A 21,711-nucleotide genomic window follows, 5' to 3' on the forward strand; every position below is an offset into this window, starting at 1 on the left:
ATAGAGGGATAGGATTTTATTATTTTCATATCACATCGCATTCAAGAGGTTACAATTACATTCATTACCCACCTCATACTGAATCAGAACACCTTTTTTCAGCCAAAAGTTCCACAACAGATAGAGAGACATATATATCTATCTCCAACATCCGAGGTGGCAAGGTCTCGGCGCCCACAGACGGAAAATACTCTCAAACCGAAAGAAAAGCATGTGGAGGCAGGGGATGCCACGTTTCAGACCGAGGAGTCCACACTTGTCCACGTGTCAACACTTGGAAGGACAACTTAGATCGCGTGAAACACCAACCTCTTATCAACAAAATCTTCAAATTAAAATCTCTCTCACTAATATCGCCTTCAACTCTTTCCTTCTCCGTCCCTCTCTCTCTCTCTCTCTCAGAGAGCTGGTCAGCTTCAGAAGCCAAAGCATGACCACCGTAGCTACTGCTTTTGCTCTCTCATTGCCAATCTCTCTTTATAGACCATCCAAGCTCAACACCAAGAAGGTACACATTTTTCATCTTATGCTTTGCGATGTTTTTCTGGGTATGTGGTGGAAAAGATGAACAGCTTTTGTTGGTTGAATTTAGGCTTTTAAGGATGTTCATAAGGTGCGAGAAGTATGATCTCTCACTTGTTTTGGTGAAAACATAACAATGAGGCACCCACTTACTTAAAAAGAAATGTGCATGTACTGAACTTAGAAGAGGTTTCGATTTGACTGGTTGATTAGTTACTTCATATGTGAATTAAGTTCTAATGCCCCAATAACAAAAGGGATAGGTTTTTTTTACAGGTTTATCTGCTAAATATATCTGGGACCTGCTAAAATATGAAATAAAACTCGATTTATTTAATAGCTCATTCTTGGATTAGATTGATTATAGATAACTCAGATTGCTGTGGGCTTGTTGAATCTCAGAGTGTCAAAGGAGGTTTAAGGGTGTTTGCTGTGTTTGGTGAAGGAGGGATAGAGAAGAGAAGTTCTTGGGGACCGCTGTTTGATGTTGAAGATCCGAGGTCGAAGTTGCCGCAGTGCAAAGGGAAGTTCTTGGATGTGAACCAAGCCCTGGAGGTGGCTAGACTGGATATTCAATACTGTGATTGGAGGGCTCGACAAGATGTGCTCACAATCATCCTTCTTCACGAAAAGGTTTCCGACAGCTCTCCTTTTTCTCAATCTCACTGGCTTAAAATCCATGCATCATTCCTTTCAGTGGAATTTGCTGAATTGATACTTTGGAGCAGAATTGATACCTCTTCTGTTTTATTTTTTAATAATTTAGGCAATTCTCATACATTTTTTATAGGTAATAATTTAGCCAATTCTCATACTAAATCATTGGCTGTAGGTTGTAGAAGTTCTAAATCCTCTAGCCCGGGATTTCAAGTCCATTGGCACGATGAAGAAGGATCTTGCGGAGTTGCAGGATGAATTAACACAAGCTCACAGACAGGTGCTGGGATTATCACCAAATGAGATAATAATTTGTGACTAGATAATTTCATGCTTTTCTCGCGTGTCAGGACACGTTACATTATTGAGACACTACTCATTAGCTTGCAAAGCATTTCACATTTTCATTGAAACATACCTTCATTCTAGACGTCAGACTGATTATTAGATGTTGAAGTATTCCATACAAACCCTTAAATCTGAACTATCTAACCAGTCGGTAGAGAATTGCTCTCCAAATCTAATATTGTAAGAACTTGGTATCTGACCCATGAATAACAACAGGTTCACATATCTGAAGCAAGAGTTGCAACTGCTCTAGATAAACTAGCTTACATGGAAGAATTGGTGAATGATAGGCTGTTACAAGACAGAAATGCGACCGCATCAGAACAAACATCCCCATCTCCGAGTACATCTACACAAGCCACCAATGTCGTGCAGAGGCGGTTGCCACATAAAAGCTTGAACGTGTCAGGTCCAGTTCAACCTTACCATCCCCGTTTGATGAATTTCTGGTATCCTGTTGCTTTCTCTGCTGATTTGAAGGATGATACCATGGTAAGAATTTCAAAAGAATTTGATTCATTTTTCGTGTATTTATGACTTCTATGAGTATTTCCCAGAGAAAAAAATGGAAAAGATAATAAAAAAGCATCAGCCGGACACCAGTTACAGCACAGAAGAGTTGTCTTCCATTAAATAGAAGAGCAAAACAAATAAGAGCACAAAAGTGGCATTGCAATCTTTGCCACCGTGGCAGTAATATTGTCACTGTCATATGTGGCATGCTTAGATAATATGATTGAGTTTTTTTTTTTTTTTTAAATTGATTGTGCTACTTTTCTTTCTTTTCTTTTTTTTTGGTGTTTTTTAATGGAGAAGAGTCACCCAACCATCTTTGCCCTTTCCCAATCACTAATTGCGTGTAAGCCATGCTGTGAACACCTTATCACTTCTCTGTTTCAGGTTCCAATTGATTGTTTTGAGGAACAATGGGTTATCTTCCGTGGAAAAGATGGGAAACCAGGATGTGTCCGAAACACCTGTGCACATAGAGCATGCCCTCTTCACCTGGGTTCAGTAAATGAGGGTCGCATCCAATGTCCCTACCATGGTTAGTAAGAATTAGAAGATATAATTAGAGTTTACACGGGCTGATGATATTTGTAAGTTTAATGTAAAATTCTAATAACATTGAGAACGTGTAGAAAACTAATCTTTGAAGTTTGTGATGGATGAATGTCAGGATGGGAGTACTCAACAGATGGCAAATGTGAGAAAATGCCATCTACAAGATTACTTGACGTGAAGATAAAGTCATTGCCATGTTTTGAGCAAGAGGGGATGATCTGGATTTGGCCAGGCAATGAACCTCCAACGGCCACTCTTCCTTCTTTACAACCTCCCCCAGGATTCCAAGTCCATGCTGAGGTATGATACTGACATTCATGCCCATCAAGTACTTTTGGAGGCAAGAACCATGAGAATTAAGCTTACATGATAGCATACAGGCTTCTTGCTTACAGGATTTAATAAAAGAACATGGGTCATCTCATTGTTTTTATATCCTTTCCTATGACAGATTGTCATGGAGCTTCCTGTGGAACATGGGCTACTTCTAGATAATCTTTTGGATCTTGCGCATGCCCCTTTCACTCACACTTCTACCTTTGCAAAGGGATGGAGTGTTCCCAGGTTCGTTCCTCTTATTACTTGTATTCAATACAATCGCTTTTGCTGAGGTTATGAAAGATGAATCAGCGAATCTGAGGAGAATGGTTCATGTTATCATGTTTGAGATTACCTCCTTTTACATAGGATTATAAGTGAATATTATCATTCCTTTCCCCCCGGTAGAAGTCAGGATGTATATTGGTAACCTAATGAATTGAGGATTTAACTTATGGAGAAAAATATAATTAATTGCTTTTTCACCTTTCATTTTTTAGATCGTATACAATTTTTATTTTTCTTGCCATTGAGTGTCTATTCTTGCCAAAGTAGAGAACATTAGATGTAATCACTTCACTTCAATGTGGTTTTCAAATTCTCCATCGGTGACTTAATCCATAAGCCCTATTTGTTACTAGTATCAAAATTAAGTGGAACCGATGTTGACATAGTCTTCAATTTATATCTGAATGAAAGATTCCAGTTAAAAACTTACTCTCGGCAAAACTTTCTTCATGATTTCAGCTTGGTGAAATTTTTGACACCTGCATCTGGCCTTCAAGGATATTGGGACCCCTATCCAATAGATATGGAATTTCGGCCTCCTTGTATGGTTCTATCAACCATAGGGATCTCAAAGCCTGGAAAACTTGGAGGACAGAGTACCGACCAGTGTCCAACCCACCTTCACCAACTTCATGTGTGCTTACCGTCATCCAGGCAGAAAACAAGGCTTTTGTACAGAATGTCACTTGATTTTGCTCCTCTGCTTAAGCACATTCCTTTCATGCAGTACTTGTGGAGGCATTTCGCGGAACAGGTAGAATAAAAATCAGACTTTCCTTAATGGGTGTGTGAGAAGCGTGGTGGGAATCAAAAGAGTGTAAATTTCAACTCTGCTAGTATATGGCCTTTGGATTTAGTAAAAAATGGCAATATCTTGCCAGCTGCTACTAATTTCTGGCATTTCTGTCCAAACGTTCTTGATGTTCCGTTGTGACAGGTCTTGAATGAGGATCTGCGGCTTGTTCTTGGCCAGCAAGAGCGCATGATCAACGGTGCAAATGTCTGGAATTGGCCGGTGTCCTACGACAAGCTCGGGGTGAGGTACAGGCTGTGGAGAAATGCTGTGGAACGAGGAGCTAAGCAGCTGCCATTTGAAAAACAAATGTAGAATCGGATTTGTTGATGGATTTTATGACTTGTGTTGATGCTGCTATGGAACACAGTCTGCTGGTTCCACAGAAATCTCAGTGCAGAGAGTTGCAAGATGAGGCACTGACTAGCTGACGGTTTTGTTGCAGTTTCACATACCTTTGCTCTCTCAAAAATCCATCCCCATTGCGGAAATTGTTAATGATCAGAGGCAGAGAATAACTTCGAACCCTTGTAAACTACCAGAAACTGTTTTTTCCTTACGTGTGTACAGTCATCCATCCATAATTTTTTGTTTCTTCATTAATTCTCACCACTTATTGAAGTGATAAAGATTGCATTTTTCTGGCCTCAAGTCTGATAAGCCTCTTAACCTGTAATCTGGAATATTACTATTAGTGTTTTGATAGTGCATTGCTTTGTCCCAATGAAATTCAACATCTCCATAGGTTTGTTATATAAATTTTCGATCGACTATTTGTTAAGAGATTAAGGAAAAAATTTCATTGAATTTGAACACAAATAAAAAAATAATCATATTTTTATAAACTCAGTTTATAAAATTACAACCCATGCTATCCAAGGTTGCACGGCTTGAAACATTTATCTTCACCTCCACCGTTAAGCCATTGAACACAACACCCAAGAGAGAGAAAAATTGCTCATAGGGCAGAGACCCATGGGGCAAAAGCTGAAATCGAGCTCAAACGGCCGGTCACAGAACCGGCCAACTTGGATGTGGGTGGTGGAGGCAACAGAGAATATGGAGGGAAGAAGAGTGGGTGCAAAAAGCAATTTTTGGATAACATGAGAGAATCCCAAGACGAAGCAGAGCTAGGGAATCTTCTCGTACTCCACCAGATCGGCCAGCGAGACAGACTAATCGCTCTTAAGACCACATGGAGTAAAACGTTCAATTAAAAACACCAAGATAATTTGATTTTGAGATAAACCACAAGATCTAATTTTGTATTTAACCCTATTCTCTTGTATTTTATTCCTCTATACATGACTTTGCTTCATTCTTCCCTAAATCATTTCAACAATTTTTCTTGTTAACACTGAAGATGGGAGTGAAAACTCAAACGTAGGAGAAGCTACTCGTATTTTTGCCCAAAGAGTGTATATGAGATGAATATACCCTTCGGGGAAGAAGCATAGAAATAAAAGCCTTATCTCAATTGGTTCAAACTTACAGGATTTTTTACACCCAGATCAGAAAGCACGTTTTCTTCACGACTGAAACTGCTTAGTACTATGTACAACAATCAATCATTTACCTATATCTGAAGACATTCCAATGTTGATTCAGACAGGCTTCCAGACCGTAAGCACCTCTTGGAACATCTCCAGCATCAGTTCCCTATCTGCATGCCTGAAAAAGTTATCAACTTCATCTCTAACATCATATATCTTGCCAAAATCAAACAAGTACATCAAACATCCTTTCTTCAACTTGTTCAACTGGTAAAGCCAAGCCTCTTGCAACCTCTCAAGCACATTTCCCGAGTTAATGTCTTCCAAGAGGCTTTCCTCGCAGGCCTCTTTAAGGTGAGCAATGCCATATTTGTTGGCTGCCCCTAGTAATGTCAGCCTGTGCTTCCAGAAATCTTCTTGTTTTATGGTTCCATACAAGTAACTGAGAAGGGCCATGCAAGATTCTCGTGACATGTCTTCAATGTAGATAACAGAGGATTCTTTTTCCTTGAGGTTGTGATGAAACATGCTCTCAAACACAGGAGCACTTGCAGACAAAATTGCCTTGTGAGCTCTTAGAGTGCCGTCAGCAGTGTTAATGGTGAGATCAGAATGGATGGCCTCATCAAGCATACGAGAGAGACACTGAAGAGTATTTTGGGCTGACGAAGACTGCATCATCTGATCACTGGGCCATACAGAACAGGCTTCTCCACCCTGAGTTTCAGAGTGCAAAGACCAGTTATTAATGAAGGCATAGCAACGTTTAGAGAAATTATGACACTTGGAATTTGTGTTGGATGCTTCAATTCCTTAATGTGTGTGTGTTTTCAAGAGAATTTTCAGTTAAAATGTATTTTCTTGCTAAAAGTCAATTGCTAATAGAGGAACCAGATCCACACTGCAAATGAGTAAAATTTGGCGTTCTCCCAATTTCAACCTTACACTGCTAGAGACTTTTCCCCTACTAAATGCTATTACATACATTTGAATTCAACATCACAGCACCTCAGTAAAGACTATGGAAAGGTACTTACATCCAGAGGGAAGATCTTCAGGTCCAGAAACTCAACATCAATGATTAAGCGACCATGGAAGAGGGAATCAATAGACCAAACAAAGTCTTCATATGTCCGAAGCGGTCTCTCGTGAACTGCAGTATAATGCATTACAGAGTTATTTACTTCAAAACTGTCAGCCGCTCATGCAAAACATATCATCGTGTTGATGCAATTGAGATGCATGAACATAATGTGTTTTTTTGCACAAGAAATTCAAATGATTGCAAGGCATTCAACCCAATTTCGTAAGGACAAATAAATCTGGTTGGCAAATTTTAGTATCTTAAATCAAACCCATATCTAGTACAGCCCTCTTCGCAAGAAGATGGGTCAATCCGCCACAAGAAGCCACCTCTTACATTGTGTTTTTATTATATTTCCTGGTTGGATTAAGGCACATATATTAGATGCCTTGCCACATAAAAGTCTCACTGTTTCACATTATTCATGCAAAGTTTTAGTTTCGCAGTGCTTCCTAGCCAGACTAAGAGCAGAGTTGGGTTTGAGTAGAAGGGAAAAGTTAAAAATTTATGTAGTCGGCCACAAGAATCCAAAAATCAAATAGGGGATGCCATTACATGTATTTCTGGAGAAAAAAAAGACATTAATCAAAATTGATAAAATTGGAGTGCAGGCACATATTGCCTTAAATTTGTTTTCCATCTATAACAAGTAGATTCTTATATCTCACCATCAAATCTAAACCCCATCCCCATGGAAGTATTTTTTCCAAGCTATAACCACGCAGGCATATATACACAAAAAGGTCACGCAACTAATCATTTCTGGAAAATACGGATTGGTTTCTCGATATGTTGGAAAAACAAGGATGGAGTTGCGCTAAATTTTCGCCAGTAATGGAATATGTCGTCCATCATAATAACAAGAGTGAGCAAACAGAACATTCTCGGATCTCAACTTGTTATATTCGGGTCTCACTTGGAGAGGGTCCTTGTCCCACTTGGAGACGCACCATGTGTTTCTCTCCCTGACAAATATCCCCGACATATTGCAATGCAAAATTGTTACATACTATTAAGAAAAAAACATCTTCATCGTCGCAATTGTTACATAAGACTCCAAATAGATTCCCCATCTACCCAAAAAGCATATACGCAATAACAAGTAACAGAGAGCAACGCATACTGGGGGAGATGTACTGCTTGCGGTTAGCGCCGGTGTTAAAGACTCGAAGGACAAAGCGAGCAAGCGGAGGCTGCTCCTTGGAGAGCCGTGAGGGCTCTGGAAATAGTCGAACGTAGAGTTGTCGATTCTTCTCTATGGATAATTGCCTGCGAAACCATCACGAAAAGTTAAAGAAACGGAGTTCCAAGATTCAAATGAAATATACACAAATATACACAGAGAAAGAGGGGGAAAGGTTACCAGTTCCAGATTCCGACTTTGAAAGGATCGGATCTTTTGAAAGAGCAGGGGCTGAAGTTCTCGATTTTCCATTGCGCTAGTCTTGAGATCGTCTCCACTTTGGTATCGGCCATCTTTAACTCCCTCCCTCTCTCTCTCTCTCTCTCTCTCTGAGCTCATGCAGCTTTGTCGGACGATTTGAATTGAAATCTCTATGGCATTAAAATTTTTGACTAAGGAGAGTCTTCCTCAATTCGAAACACCCTAAAATTATCAATTTGGTCGAGAGTTCCTGTTGGCTGTTACCTGCCGGACTCATTTCTCCCCACTTTCCTTTTGGTACGCTTACATGACATTATTTAAATTCAATCATCGCTTTGAGTTTGGTTAAGTGCGAGCGAAATCGCATACCGATTTAAGTATCGATATTATTATTTTTATATTTAAAATTTAAATTGATAATATTTTTATTAAAATTTAATTTTTTTGACCAATCATATTAAATGTGTATACGTATTGGTATGCAGAATCACTTATAACTATATTTTTTTAAAAAAGTAAATGGACGAGATGATTTAAAACTCGTTTAGATTTAGAGTATTTTATCTCATCTTATTATTAAAATTTTTTTAAATTTTTACACAAAATATAATAAATTATTCAAATTTTTTAAATTTTAAAATAATAATAATATTAAAAAATAATATTTTATTCAAGTTTCATATGAAACTATCTCATTTTATTTCTAAATCCAAATGAGATGTGAGCCAAATTAAATTTAAAAACTCTTTTTGTCCATAAGTATAACTTATATAGCTTCAACCTAGAAGTTTATGTTTATAAACTAACTTTCATAAATAAATAAATTAATACTTTGAACATTTTTTAGCTTGATTATCTTTCTAAGTTTTGCTTTTATCCATCTATAGAAGTGTCTTGTTAAAAATTAATTGGACCAAATCAAGTTATTTTTTCACCATAATTGAGTTTCTTCTATTTAGCAAAAAAAAATCACTTGTAGTAAATCGAACTTATAACATTGTAAATAAGGTGAAGTCGATACAACAATTTTCTTGTATGGAGAGACAAAAATAATGAAGAAAGTTCATTTTTCTAATGAAAATACTTTTCACCACTATTATATTATCTCTTATTTTAAGAAATTAAAAATTCATAAAAATTATCCCATAGAATTTTTGAAAAAGCAATAATGTGTGTACCATGTCAGACGACACCATTTTGAGAATTCCACGAGGACATTCTCGTAAAACTATGCTCCTCGTGACGCTTGAGAAAGGCCCCTCCAAATACAATCAATCATCATTGCTACCACCTCCGTTCTCCGACCCGACCTCCTCGTCCTTCTAGGTGCGAAACTAAGATTTAGTATTTGGGAGAGACGACTAACAAAGTGTGTGGTACGTGTGACTATAAGTAATATATATTTTTTATACATAATTATATAAAAAATAATAATTATACGTTATAAAATTATCTACAAAAAATACATGTCTATAAATAATCTTATAAGATAATTTTTCTTAAAATTTTCTTAGTTTGGTAGATACCATTACAAAAGGAAAAGAAAATGAAATATCAACTTAGAATTTTTCCTTTAAATTAAGCTTGATGACAATCTTTTATGAAATAAAATTCATCTATTATCATCTTTAAAGTGAAATTTTTGACAATTTATTTCTCAATATAAACTAACAAATAATATGTAAGAAACTCATCTTCCATTCGAGTTCATAATCTAGATTTTATAAGTTTCATGGCAAGCTCAATGGTAATAGTAGAAACATGAAGGTAGAACTGAAACTCAGTGAAGTGCCTTGTAAATGGAACAACCCCTTTAAAAAAAGAACTGGTGAATATTGGATAGTTATCCGAGACTATAGAATTGGGCATCCCATGCAAGTTGAAAACATCATTAGAACAAAAACAAAAAAATACTTTAGCCACCTTACTTGCTCTATAGGGATGAGAAAGAGGAAAAAATGGCCAAATTTTGTCAATCTATCCACCACTATAAACACCACACTTGCTGCCCTTGAAGTTGGAAGAACCTTATAAAATTCATGGCAATGTGTAACCATGGAGAACTTTATATTGGCAAGGGCTGCAGTAACCCAAGTGGGTGTAAAGTCTCGTGCTTATTAACTTGGCAAACATCACATTCTTTAACCAACCTTTGAACATCCTTGTGCCTCCCTTCCCAGTAGACATTTGATTTAGCCCTCTACAATGTTTTATGATAGCTCACATGACCTGTCTGTGGACTATTGTGTATGTGCTATAGTATCCTAGTGTTGAATGGTGAGAATTAGGAACCACCACCAGCCTTCCTTTCCTTAAAAATAAACCTAGACGCACTTAATAATGTTTTGAGCCACCTAAACCACAATGTTCAAACTTGCATAACACAATACAAGAGTTTTGGTCAAAAGTGTGTGCCATTTTCTAAGTATTTCCTTCTTATATAAAACTATTTACAATAATCAAGCTCCATAATTTAAGCATATGTTATAGAGATAATCGCCTAAGAATATTCTTTCTAATTACAGTATGTACAATAAATGTGATTCCTAAATATCTTTAACACCCTCCATCAAATTGATGCTGAAGAGTCAAGGAGCATCAATTTGTTTACAAAGAACTGATGCCGAGCGCGAGGAAGTTCCTTGGTGAGGATATCAACAGTTTTCTAGTTGCAAAGTAATAACATGTTTGTCAAAGGCTTCCTGAATTAAGTGACAATCAACTTCAATATGTTTCATGCACTTGTGGAAAATTGGGTTGGCTGCAATCTGAATGACACTAGTTTTATCTGCATGGAGAGAAGTAGGATCAGTTTGAGGAAACCCAAGTTCAGAGAGGAAACCATGTAGCCAAGTAATCTTAGAATATGCTGAAGACATTGCGCGTTATTCAACCTACGTCGATAATTTAGAGATGTGATCTTGTTTCTTATACTTCCAAGAAATCAACGCATCACTCAAGTATATACACCACCCAGTGGGGAAGCAACATGTATCGGGGCAACCAGCCCAATTGACATCACTATAAGTGACCAAGTTGAAAATTGAACCAATTGGAAAAAATAGACCACAAGAATGAGAGCCAAGAAGATAGTGAATGATGCATCGAATGACAGTCAAATGGAAATGATGTGGTGAAGTCATAAATTAGCTCATAAGGTGAATGACAAATGAAATATCGGGCCAAGTAATTGTCAAGTAGACAAGGCTCCCAACTAATCGTTGATACGATCTAGAAGGAACTCATACTCATCTTGATGATATTTGACATTGACTTCCATTGGAGTATCAACAGGGACAGAATCTTGTAATCCAACGAAGAGAATGATGTCATTGATGTATTTGTGCTAATTGAAAAATATACCTTTGGCACCTTTGTGAACTTCAAGTCCGAGAAAATAAGTGAGGTGTCCAAGATTTTTCATGTGGAATGAGGTATGTAGGGAAGCTTGAAGTTGTTGACTCAAAACACTATTAGTCCCAACGATAATAATGTCGTCCACATGGACAAGTAAAATAACAATGCCTCTGGAAGTTTTATGTAGAAACATAGAATGATCATACTAACTTAAGTGTTTGCTTGAATTTTTCAAGCTAAGCTCATGGGGCTTGCTTCAGCCCATACAAAAAATGTTTCAAGTGACAAACATTTGAAGGAGCAATACTAGAAATGCACAAAGAAGAGGTTGCATATGGATGGCTTCTTTGAGATCCTCATGGAGAAAGGCATTTTTGACATCCATCTGGTGAAGAGGCCAATTCATAGAAGTAGCAATACCTATAAGTGTACTACAATCATCATTTTTGCTACTAGAGCAAAGGCCCATCATAGTCAATACCATATTCTTGACGATTGCCTAAAGCAACCAACTGAGCTTTATACTTGTCTAATGATCCATTGAGTTGAGTTTGACAGAATAAGCTCATTTACAACCAATGGTCTAACAGAGGCTAGGCATGAGATGATATCCCAAGTATCATTTTTCTGCAGAGCATTTAATTTTGCATGCATAGCTTTTTGCCAATACTCATATTTTATGGCTTGTGAGTACGAAGTTGGAATAGAAATGGAAGATAATATAGCAACTAAAGAGGTATGAGGAAGAGGGTACCTTTCAGGAGAGTTTCCATACCGTTTGGGAGGATGAGAATTGCCAGTAGACTGACGAAGAGGAGGCACTGTGATGGATTCAAGTACTAGAGGTGATGCGAGAAGTGCTTCAACTACAGATTCATCACGCGTCATTCATCTTTCATACACAAAACCAGGTCTAAACTGTGTAATAGTATTAGAAGGACGAGGCTCATTCTTAAAATCTGGAAGTGAAACGAGAGACTGAGGAGAATGATTAACATGAAAATGAAAAAAATATTGGTTTTAAAAAAAAGACCACATCCAAAGAAATTCGAAACTGATTAGATGAAGGATTATAACACAAATAACCTTTATGATTTGGAGCATAGCCAAGAAAAGCACACTTCACATATTGTGCAAAAAGCTTGGTGCATTCATTTGGAGGACGAAAAACAAAACAAGCGTAACCAAAAGGTCGAAGATGATTGTACTTAGGTGTACATTGATGTAGCCAAAAGTATGAGGAATGCTTGGCTATAGTAGATGAAGGAAGAAGATTAATCAAATGGACAGCAATAGACAGAGCTTCAACCTAGAATTTTGGAGAAAGTTATGAAATTCTTTGGATGTGTATTCCCCCCTGAATCAGATCGTAAAGTTTGAATGTTGGTGGAAAATTGGATCTCAATCAATTCCAAGAATTTTTGAAAAGCATAAAAAACTTCAGATTTGCTTCTAAAAAAAAAATATCTACGTAAACCTGTTGTAATCGTCAATGAACGTAACAAAGTATTTGCAATTTGCATGAGAAAGAACGGAAAAAATTTCCCAAACATCACTACGGATTAGCTGAAAACAATGAGTAGAGGGATTTGATTGGTTGGAAATGGAAGAGTTTTACTCTTGTCGAGTTTGCAACTAACGCAATCAACTTAAACTTCTTTAATAGATATCTGATTTTTATTATTTATCAACCTAGAATTGAGCATGGAATGGAGGGTCCTCGAATTTGGATGGCCTAACCGGGTATGCCACAATTGATATTGATTTTTGACAGAAGAATAAAAGAAGGAAAATATACTTAAATCCCTATATAGTGCATGAAAGTGAAGAGGAAAGAGTCATCCACACTTAGGCCCCTTTGCGATTATCTTCCCTGATACATGATCCTGCACAGTGCAACCAAAACGAGAAAAAAGAATATTGCAATTAGTTTAAACTAATTGGTTAACTGAAAGAAGATTATCATAGAGTTTTGGGGAGAAAACAACATATTTCAAGAAGGGAGAACAAGAGATATCACCAATTGCTTTGATGGGTATACAATCCCCATTGGTTGTTTGGATTTGCAAGTTTCCATTATATGGCATGGTATTGATAAGATTAGATGAAGAAAAAGTAATGTGATTTGAGGTTGTGGAATCAAAGAGCCAAAGATCATAAAGTTATTTTTTGTTACCTGTGAGACCAAGAGAGAAAAAGCAGAGAAGATCATTTGTTGAACAGCCTCTGGTGTGAGCAAAGGAGCTGTAGGCTGGGAGGTCATGGGTGTGGTGGCTGAAGTCATAGGTTTAGAAACTGGTTCTTCCACAAAGGTATGGAAAACTTGAGGATTGCGATTTTGTGGTCATTTCCGACATTTAGAAATAATGCGTAGGGGCCATTATAGTACTTGCAAAAAAAAATTTGACACTGAGTTGCAATATGACCAAATTCCCAACTGTAGCACTGAATATTGGTCATGTCTCAACCTTTTTGTTTTCCTTGTGCGGCATATGCAACGTTTAGTACGTTGGAAGAACTCTCTTGCTGTTCCAAGGTGACTTGAGTCGAAAGCCGTTGTTCTTCGCAAAGAAGCTCATTTAGACAAGTGTCCAAAGATGGGGATGGAATTTGGGTCATGAGATTTGAACGAACATCTTTAAACTCATATCAAAGTTTCATGAGGAATTGATCGCGCTGACTGGTTTGATGAACATTCTGAATAGCTAGAAGAGATGCATTAGGTATGGAAGAATATACAATATCTGTATATTCAGTCCATACGTTAATGAATGTTGAGTAGAACTGTTGAATTGATAAGTTGCCTTGAGTATAGTTGGCCAGTTCATATTCCAATTGAAAACGGCGAGCAAAGCTGTTTGGATGATAAACTTCTTTTATATAATTCCACATAGCCTTTCTTGTCTGATATAGTCGTAAGTTAAGAATAATAGCAGGATCCATGGAGCTTAATATCTAGCTCATAATGCTAGCATCTTTTGCCTCCAATTCCATAACCTTGGTGGGGTCAACGGGCCTAGGATCAAAACCATCGATTTACCCCCATAATTCGTTTTTGTTAAGATAAATCTAGAATTGAAAAGTAACTATTATCCAAAAATTTGATACAGGTAAATTCAGATTTCTCCATGATTGCGTCAAAGAAATAAGTCACAAAGAAAAGAATCATCCAAAGATGACCCGAATAACATTAAGACACAACTTATAAGACACACAGAAGCACCAAGATAACCATGAGAAGACTAAGATGGTCAAAACCCAAAGAGGGGCTTTGATACCATGCCAAAATCACAATATTAAAATTTTGCATAACACAATACGAGAGCTGTGGTCAAAAGTCTGTGCCCTTTTCTAAGCATTTCCTTCATTATATAGAACTATTTACAACAATCAAGCTCCCTAATTTAAGCATATGTCATAGACATAATCACCTAAGAATATTCTCTCTAATTACGGTATGTATAATAAATTGTAAAATATTTTCTAATTATGGTATGTACAATAAATGTGATTCCTAAATATCTTTGACATCGAGTTGCATTTTTCTTTTACCAAAGTTGCATTCTATCAATAAGCTTATCAAACGCGTTAGTATCAAAAGGAAAGATACTCAAGCCATTTCCATAGCTCCACCAACACAGCTGGCATTTTAGTTAGTATCAGACTCATGCTGCCTTCTGCACAATCTTTGCCGTCAGTTAATCCTAAATTTCTGTACTTGATTCACGACTGAGCCAATGATTGGGTCATCGAGCAGTGGATGGCTCTTTAGTAATTCAGGATGCAGCTTCATGGTGCTGGCATCTTGTAGACATGTTTCAGTGAGGATGTATATGGAAGGAAGGATAGAGTAAAATTGAGGAATGAAAGCTCAAAGACAGAGAACCTCTTGTGGCTTTATCTCTTGGTGTTGGTGGGGAGGTAAATGAATAAAGGAGAGTGTAAATTGAGGAAGGAAAGCTCAAAGACAGAGAACTTGTAAAGACCATAACCAAGTAATTACCGTGCTTGATACGGTGGAAAATGAAAGCAGAATTCCTTCTTCTCCTCTCCTTTCTGAGGACCTCTACTTCGTAATCTCCCACATTCTTTTTTCTATTTGTTTTAGCGGTTTCCCCAAAGAACTTTATCATCTGTGCAGCAATATGCTTCTTTATCCCCATTTCATCCTACTCATCATCTTTTTCATGACTTGTTTCGATTGATAAGCCCGCCTGGAATTCTCTTTTGTACTTGGAAGATGTCAAAGCTATTATAGGAATGACTTCTACTCTTTGATGAGTACTTGAGGAAAGCTTTCTGTACTTAATTTCTAAACTTACCAAAGCATATGTTCATGTTCTTGTGCTTACAATATCTTTCTTAACATAAAGGGATTAGCTCATATTTGTCTCCTCTCAAGGTTGAGGTTTTTCTCTCTAGCAGAGTTTTGTCTCTTAAGCTAGTTTTTGGCTGGTTTGAAGAGGAGAGATGGCAGAGGAAATAACAAAACAGTGGGAAGAACTGAGTCTCACGGAGAAGGAGAAGGGGGAGGTAGTACTGGTCCCTGTTTCAACAGCAACAAAACAGCTACATAGTAACTACTGTCTGCTGGCTATGATCATAGCTGAAAGGCCGGTAAATAGAGAAGCCTTTAAGACAACTATGGCAAGAGTATGGAGATGCAAAAGCTGGATACAATTCACTGAAGTTGGAAGCAATAAATACTTAGTTGAGTTCCACTTAGAGCAGGATCTACAACAGGTTATACATGGTAGGCCTTGGTCCTTTGATAGGTGGCTGGTCTGCATTCACTCGTATGAAGGGGATAGATCAATCAATGAAGTTCTTTTCATCTTGGAAGAATTTTGGGTTCAAGCATATAACATGCCTTTGGCAAGTATGACTGAAGAGGTAGGCAAAAAGATTGGTGATACGATAGGGAAGACTCTCTCAGTACAAGTTGATGATAGGGGCATAGGATGGGGTAAGTTCCTGAGACTCAAGGTGGAGGTCGACATCTCAAAGGCTCTTCAAAGAGGTCTTTTCTTGTCTTTTGAAGGTAAGAGAACCTGGATCCCTTTTAAATATGAACGTTTGCCATCTTTTTGTTTCAAATGTGGGGTCTTAAAGCATGCACAAAGAGGCTGCCAAGTAATGAAAACAGACAGCAGTAAGCTCCAGTATGGGCCTTGGCTTCGAGCACCAGCAACCAGAGAAGGAGACCTCTCAAGGAAAAGGTATGGCAACTCAAGTCCACCTAGAGAAACAGAGGAGCAACCATGGGGGAGGGAGAGAGAGGTCAGGGAAGACAGTCCAACCAAAAAGCATGACAATACTCCAGGGGGTCAGAATGCTAACCTGCAGGATGGGGACAGCACAGAAACAAAAGGGGCAACTGTGAAAGACCACCTTTTTGTTTATCAGAAGACAGGAAGCAGTCAGGTCCTTTTTAAGGAAACAAACGTGGAGCTAGTTGTGGGCAAGTCAGAACAGTTTTCAAAGGATGCAGGACCTTGTCTGATGCAAGGCCTTGAAGATGCTGCTTTGCCAATCAACAAGGCAGAAACCTCCAGCAAGGACAAGGCCCAACAACCTGTCTTGAACCTCAGTAGCAATGATCTGGTGGCCCAAGTATCCTCTATGGCCACCTTTGTCTCGGACCAAGTCCTAGCCCTGCAGAAATTCAAGAGTCAAGCCACATGGAAAAGGAAAGCAAGGAACAAAGGCAGTGCAGGCCCCTTAACAGAAGTGAACAAGGAAAACATACCAACTGGATCAAAGAGAGAGGCAGGCCTTATAACTAGATCAGCATCTGTTAAGGCCCTCAAGAAACCAAAGATGGAGAAGGAACATGCTATGGAAGCTAGCAAGAATGATATGGTGGTGGCTGGGATCCAGCCCCACCATTTAAGATGAGTTGCTTGAGCTGGAACTGCCGAGGGCTTGGGAACCCTCGGTCAGTTAATAACTTGTGCCACTTGGTGCAAACAAAGTTCCCATCCTTTGTTTTCTTAATGGAAACAAAGAGTAAAAAAGAAAAAATGGAATCAATTAGGCGCTTGATAAAGTATGAGCATAGTTTTGTGGTCAATCCCATAGGGACCAAGGGAGGTCTAGCTTTCTTTTGGAAAGAAGAAGTGGAAGCAGAAGTAATCTCCTCAACAATCTCACACATCTCTCTGGCAATAAAAGATAGGGAAGCAGGAGTCACATGGTTCCTAACGGGTTTCTATGGCAACCCAATTACAGAAAAAAGACATGAGAGTTGGCAATTACTGCAAGCACTGCAACCAGTAGCAGGAGAGGGATGGCTGTGTGTAGGTGACTTCAACGAAATTTTGAGCAATAAGGAGAAGAGGGGAGGCCCTTTGAGACCTCTCAAACAAATGGAGATGTTTAGGGACACAATCACCAAATGTGGCCTTATAGATATGGGTTTTATAGGGAACAAATATACCTGGACCAATGGCAGGCAAGGGGCAGCCTTTACAAAAGAGAGGTTGGATAGGGCTCTTGGAAATGGAGTCTGGTTAGACCTGTACACAGACCCAAGTGTTCACACCCTCCCCTTTCTTACTTCAGATCATAGCCCCATCTTGATCACCATGGAACAGCACCAACACTTTGGAAATAGACACACAAAGCCTTTCAGGTTTGAAGCCTCCTGGACATTGAATCAAGACTGTTTTACAAAGGTGGAAGAAGCATGGAAGTCACCCAGACTGACCAACAACAGTATGAAAAGTATCACAGAAGGTCTGAAAAACTGTCAGCAGAGGCTTACACAATGGAGCAAGAAGACCTTTGGCACATCCAAGAAAGAGACTCAGGCTCAACTAGAACTACTCTCTAAACTACAGGAGGATAATACAGGAAACTTAATTGAGGAAATCAAGCAAGTCCAGAGGGCAGTGGATAACAAGCTAGAGGCTGCAAACATCAAGTGGAAACAAAGGGCAAAGATAAGGTGGCTGAAAGAGGGGGACAGAAACACTAAGTTCTTCCACAAGGCAGCTTCCCAAAGAAGGTCAACAAATAGGATAAAGACTTTGTTAGACAACAATGACAATGTGGTGCACTCGAGAGAAGGTATTAGGGACCTTTTCCAAGGCTATTTCACTAATCTTTTCACCACCTCTAGTCCTAGTCACCAAACAGAATGCCTGGCCTCTTTAGAAGCCCGAGTGACTACCTCCCAAAATGAGTTCCTTACTAGACCTTATTGCATTCAAGAAGTGGAAGAAGCAATGTTCCAAATGAATGGTCTAAGCTCCCCAGGACCAGATGGATTCCCAGCCATTTTCTATCAAAAACACTGGTCAATAGTGGGTCCTCAAGTCTGTGATACAGTTCTGAAAGTGCTCAACTCGAGGGGCAAAATGGAAAGCATCAACAGCACTTTCATTGCACTCATTCCCAAGAAGAAAAAGCCTACTAGAGTGACAGAATTCAGGCCTATCTCCCTCTGTAATGTGCTCTACAAACTCATCTCAAAAATTATTGCAAATAGGCTTAAAAGAATTCTCCCTAACCTCATATCTGAATCTCAATCAGCTTTTGTCCCAAATAGGCTTATATCAGATAACATTATTGTAGCTTTTGAGTCTTTGCATACCATGAAATGTAAAATGACAGGGAAAGAGGGCTATATGGCCTTAAAGTTAGACATGAGCAAAGCATATGATAGAGTGGAGTGGGGATTCCTGAGAGCAGCCTTACTCAAGCTGGGTTTCTGTAACACTTGGGTGGATTTGGTGATGAATTGCATAGAAACAGTCACATACTCCCTGCTTGTCAATGGGGAACCTCAAAAAGCTTTCTCCCCCACTCGAGGAATAAGGCAAGGGGACCCTCTATCCCCTTACCTCTTTATCTTGTGTGCAGAAGTCTTGAGCAATTTGATAAAGAAAGCTGAGGAGAATGAGATCATTCATGGCGTTCCTGTTGCAAGAGGAAAAATGAGGGTATCCCATCTCTTTTTTGCAGATGACAGTCTCATCTTTTGCAAAGCTAATGCCTTGGAGTGGGGAAGAATGATCAGCCTCTTAAGACTCTATGAAAGAGCCTCGGGTCAGCGATTGAATGTGGAGAAAACTTCAATTATTTTTAGTAGAAATACAAGCCTTTCAACCCAGCAATTCATATTGTCTATAGCAGGAATAAGAACATCTATGCCTTATGAAAGGTATTTGGGATTACCTCCTGTGGTAGGTAGGGACAGATTTAAAACCTTCAAGAATATCTTGGACAATGTCAGGATGAGACTGAACAACCATAGAGTCAAATCACTCTCTCAGGCAGGAAAGGAAATTTTTTTGAAGGCAGTGATTCAAGCCCTCCCAACCTACACAATGAGTGTCTTTAAGCTACCACTAAATCTACTTCAGTCTATAAACAGTGTAATCCACAACTACTGGTGGGGTCAGCAAGAGAAGGAGCAAAGAATACATTGGATCTCATGGAAGAGAATGGGGCAAGCCAAATCTGAAGGTGGTTTGGGTTTCAGGGATCTTGAAGTATTCAACAAAGCCATGCTGTCCAAGAATTGCTGGAGGATACTCCAAGACCCAACATCACTTGCTGCCAGGGTCCTTCAAGCTAAATATTTCCCAAACTCGAGCTTTCAAGTGGCTAAGGTGGGAGCAAAGCCATCCTTTGTATGGAGAAGTCTTCTATCAGCTAGACAGACTATTGAGGCAGGGTCTTTGTGGAGGGTTGGCACAGGAGACAAAGTTAAAATATGGTCAGATAAATGGCTAGTCAAGTCTAAACCAACTATGGTAAGAAGCCCTGTAAAGGTCCTTAATTCTGAAGCCTTAGTAGCTGAACTTATCGACCATTCAACCAAGAGCTGGAAAAGGGACCTGGTGCAAGAAATTTTCGAAGAAGAGGAAGCTTCAGTGATACTCCAAACTCCCATCAGCTCCCTGAATTCAAAGGACAAGCTCATATGGCATGGCACAAAAAATGGCTCTTTCTCAGTGAAGAGTGCATATCACATGGAGAAAGCAAAGGAAATGGAAGGAAGAGGCCAAGCCTCAACCAGTAAATCACTTAAAGAAGTATGGAAAAAGATATGGCAGCTCCATGTCCCTCCCATTGACAAGATGTTTATGTGGAGAGCATGCCAAGAATCCCTCCCTACCCAACTCAACTTATTCAAGAAAAAGATAGTGAAGGTACCCCTATGTCCAATTTGCTCAAGAGAGGAAGAAAGTACTCTACATACCTTGTGGAATTGCGAGGCAGCCAAAGATGTCTGGGGCCAATGCTCGATGAGGCTGCAAAAAAGCTCAAGCTCCCAACTGCCAATGGTGTTATTCTTTGAGAACATGATCAAAGTTCTCAATGATTCAGAGATGCAGGAGTTTGTGATGGTAGCTAGACAGTTATGGCTGAGAAGAAATTCCTTTATCTACAAAAACATATTCCTACCTCCAAACTGTCTACTCAGAGAAACCAGTTTGAAACTACAGCTGCTAAAAGAAGAGAAGGACAAGAATCAGATACAAAAGAAGGGCCAACAGACACAGAATTCAGCTGAGGCGTGGCAGAGTCCACCTGCAAACTGGTTTAAAGTCAATTGGGATGGGGCGGTAGACAAAGCAAAATGCTTGATTGGCATAGGTGTAGTTGTAAGGGATGAGAAAGGTCAGATCATAGCTACAATGAGGCACAAGAAGATGCAGCTCCCCGACCCTCTACTAACAGAATCCTATGGGGCTTTAATAGCTGTTCGTTTTGCCAAGGATCTGGGACTGACACAGATCGAATTGGAGGGTGACTCACTCCTGGTAACAAAGGCACTACAGGAAGAAAATGAAGCATGGAGCAGTACTAGCATGTTTATCTGTGAGACTAGAACATGGCTTAAAACTTTTGCAATGTGGCGTGTTTCTCATGTTAGGAGAAACGGTAACAACATAGCCCATTTGTTAGCAAAAGGTTCTCTTAGCATTTCTGATGACTTTAATGTAACAATGGAGGACATTCCTCAGTGTATTTCTCCTTTAGTTCAATGAAATGAAGTAAGAGTTTCTCAAAAAAAAAAAAAATAAAGGGATTAGCTATAACTGTTTCTTTGCTTTGCATTTCTACAAGTCAATAGTTATTTAATTAAAAATATTATATACAATTATTTAGTTTTTTTTTCAGCTATTTTATTCAATTATTATATCTATTCTATTATAATAATTGATTATCTAACTGTGAATAGTAATTTTTATTTTATTTTTTGTTAACTTTTATTATTTTTCTGTTAAGTTATGTTTTACCAAAAGGCCCTTAAGACCATTGACCATTTAACGTGTAACTCATTTGTAGAATTTAATGAATGATCATATTTTACTAAAAGGTTTTTAAGACTTTTGAACATTTGACGTGTAGCTCTCTTGTAGAATTTAATGAATAATCATGTTTT

General features: G+C 38.6%; 2 protein-coding genes and 1 long non-coding RNA gene across 4 annotated transcripts; 1 reads left to right on the forward strand and 2 right to left on the reverse strand.

The window, feature by feature from the left end:
- The first annotated feature begins 345 nt into the window (after positions 1-345).
- On the forward strand, positions 346-4,720 carry LOC122313307 (chlorophyllide a oxygenase, chloroplastic-like). Its single transcript, XM_043128185.1, has 9 exons — positions 346-508; positions 925-1,155; positions 1,355-1,459; positions 1,744-2,019; positions 2,428-2,575; positions 2,708-2,892; positions 3,044-3,156; positions 3,658-3,952; positions 4,136-4,720. The coding sequence occupies exons 1-9, from the start codon at positions 431-433 to the stop codon at positions 4,304-4,306; spliced, it is 1,602 nt and encodes a 533-aa protein (XP_042984119.1). The 5' UTR covers positions 346-430; the 3' UTR covers positions 4,307-4,720.
- Positions 4,721-5,447: 727 nt separating this feature from the next.
- On the reverse strand, positions 5,448-8,265 carry LOC122313308 (BTB/POZ domain-containing protein At1g21780-like). The gene is made up of 4 exons (XM_043128186.1): positions 7,932-8,265; positions 7,692-7,837; positions 6,522-6,637; positions 5,448-6,201 (listed from the first exon to the last, which is right to left on the reverse strand). Exons 1-4 carry the CDS (start codon positions 8,042-8,044, stop codon positions 5,596-5,598), a joined length of 981 nt encoding a protein of 326 aa, XP_042984120.1. The 5' UTR covers positions 8,045-8,265; the 3' UTR covers positions 5,448-5,595.
- Positions 8,266-10,347: 2,082 nt separating this feature from the next.
- On the reverse strand, positions 10,348-13,684 carry LOC122313025. 2 transcript variants are annotated; one of them, XR_006243260.1, is made up of 3 exons: positions 13,486-13,671; positions 12,064-13,195; positions 10,348-10,740 (listed from the first exon to the last, which is right to left on the reverse strand). It is a non-coding gene; the product is annotated as an uncharacterized LOC122313025 (long non-coding RNA). The 2 variants fall into 2 exon arrangements; XR_006243259.1 differs by having other exon boundaries at positions 10,348-13,195; positions 13,486-13,684.
- Positions 13,685-21,711: the final 8,027 nt, after the last annotated feature.

This window comes from Carya illinoinensis, chromosome 6 (genome assembly GCF_018687715.1).
Source record: "Carya illinoinensis cultivar Pawnee chromosome 6, C.illinoinensisPawnee_v1, whole genome shotgun sequence".
In the NCBI taxonomy this organism is placed as follows: domain Eukaryota; kingdom Viridiplantae; phylum Streptophyta; class Magnoliopsida; order Fagales; family Juglandaceae; genus Carya; species Carya illinoinensis.

Excerpts from the sequence above, each read along its gene's own strand:
- LOC122313308 (XM_043128186.1), bottom strand. The coding sequence starts at position 8,044 with ATGGCCGATACCAAAGTGGAGACGATCTCAAGACTAGCGCAATGGAAA. Across the intron at positions 7,838-7,931 it reads AAAGTCGGAATCTGGAACTG|GCAATTATCCATAGAGAAGA; the intron begins GTAACCTTTCCC and ends ATGGTTTCGCAG. Across the intron at positions 6,202-6,521 it reads TGAAGATCTTCCCTCTGGAT|GGTGGAGAAGCCTGTTCTGT; the intron begins GTAAGTACCTTT and ends TCTGAAACTCAG.
- LOC122313307 (XM_043128185.1), top strand. The coding sequence starts at position 431 with ATGACCACCGTAGCTACTGCTTTTGCTCTCTCATTGCCAATCTCTCTT. Across the intron at positions 1,460-1,743 it reads TAACACAAGCTCACAGACAG|GTTCACATATCTGAAGCAAG; the intron begins GTGCTGGGATTA and ends GAATAACAACAG. Across the intron at positions 2,020-2,427 it reads ATTTGAAGGATGATACCATG|GTTCCAATTGATTGTTTTGA; the intron begins GTAAGAATTTCA and ends TCTCTGTTTCAG.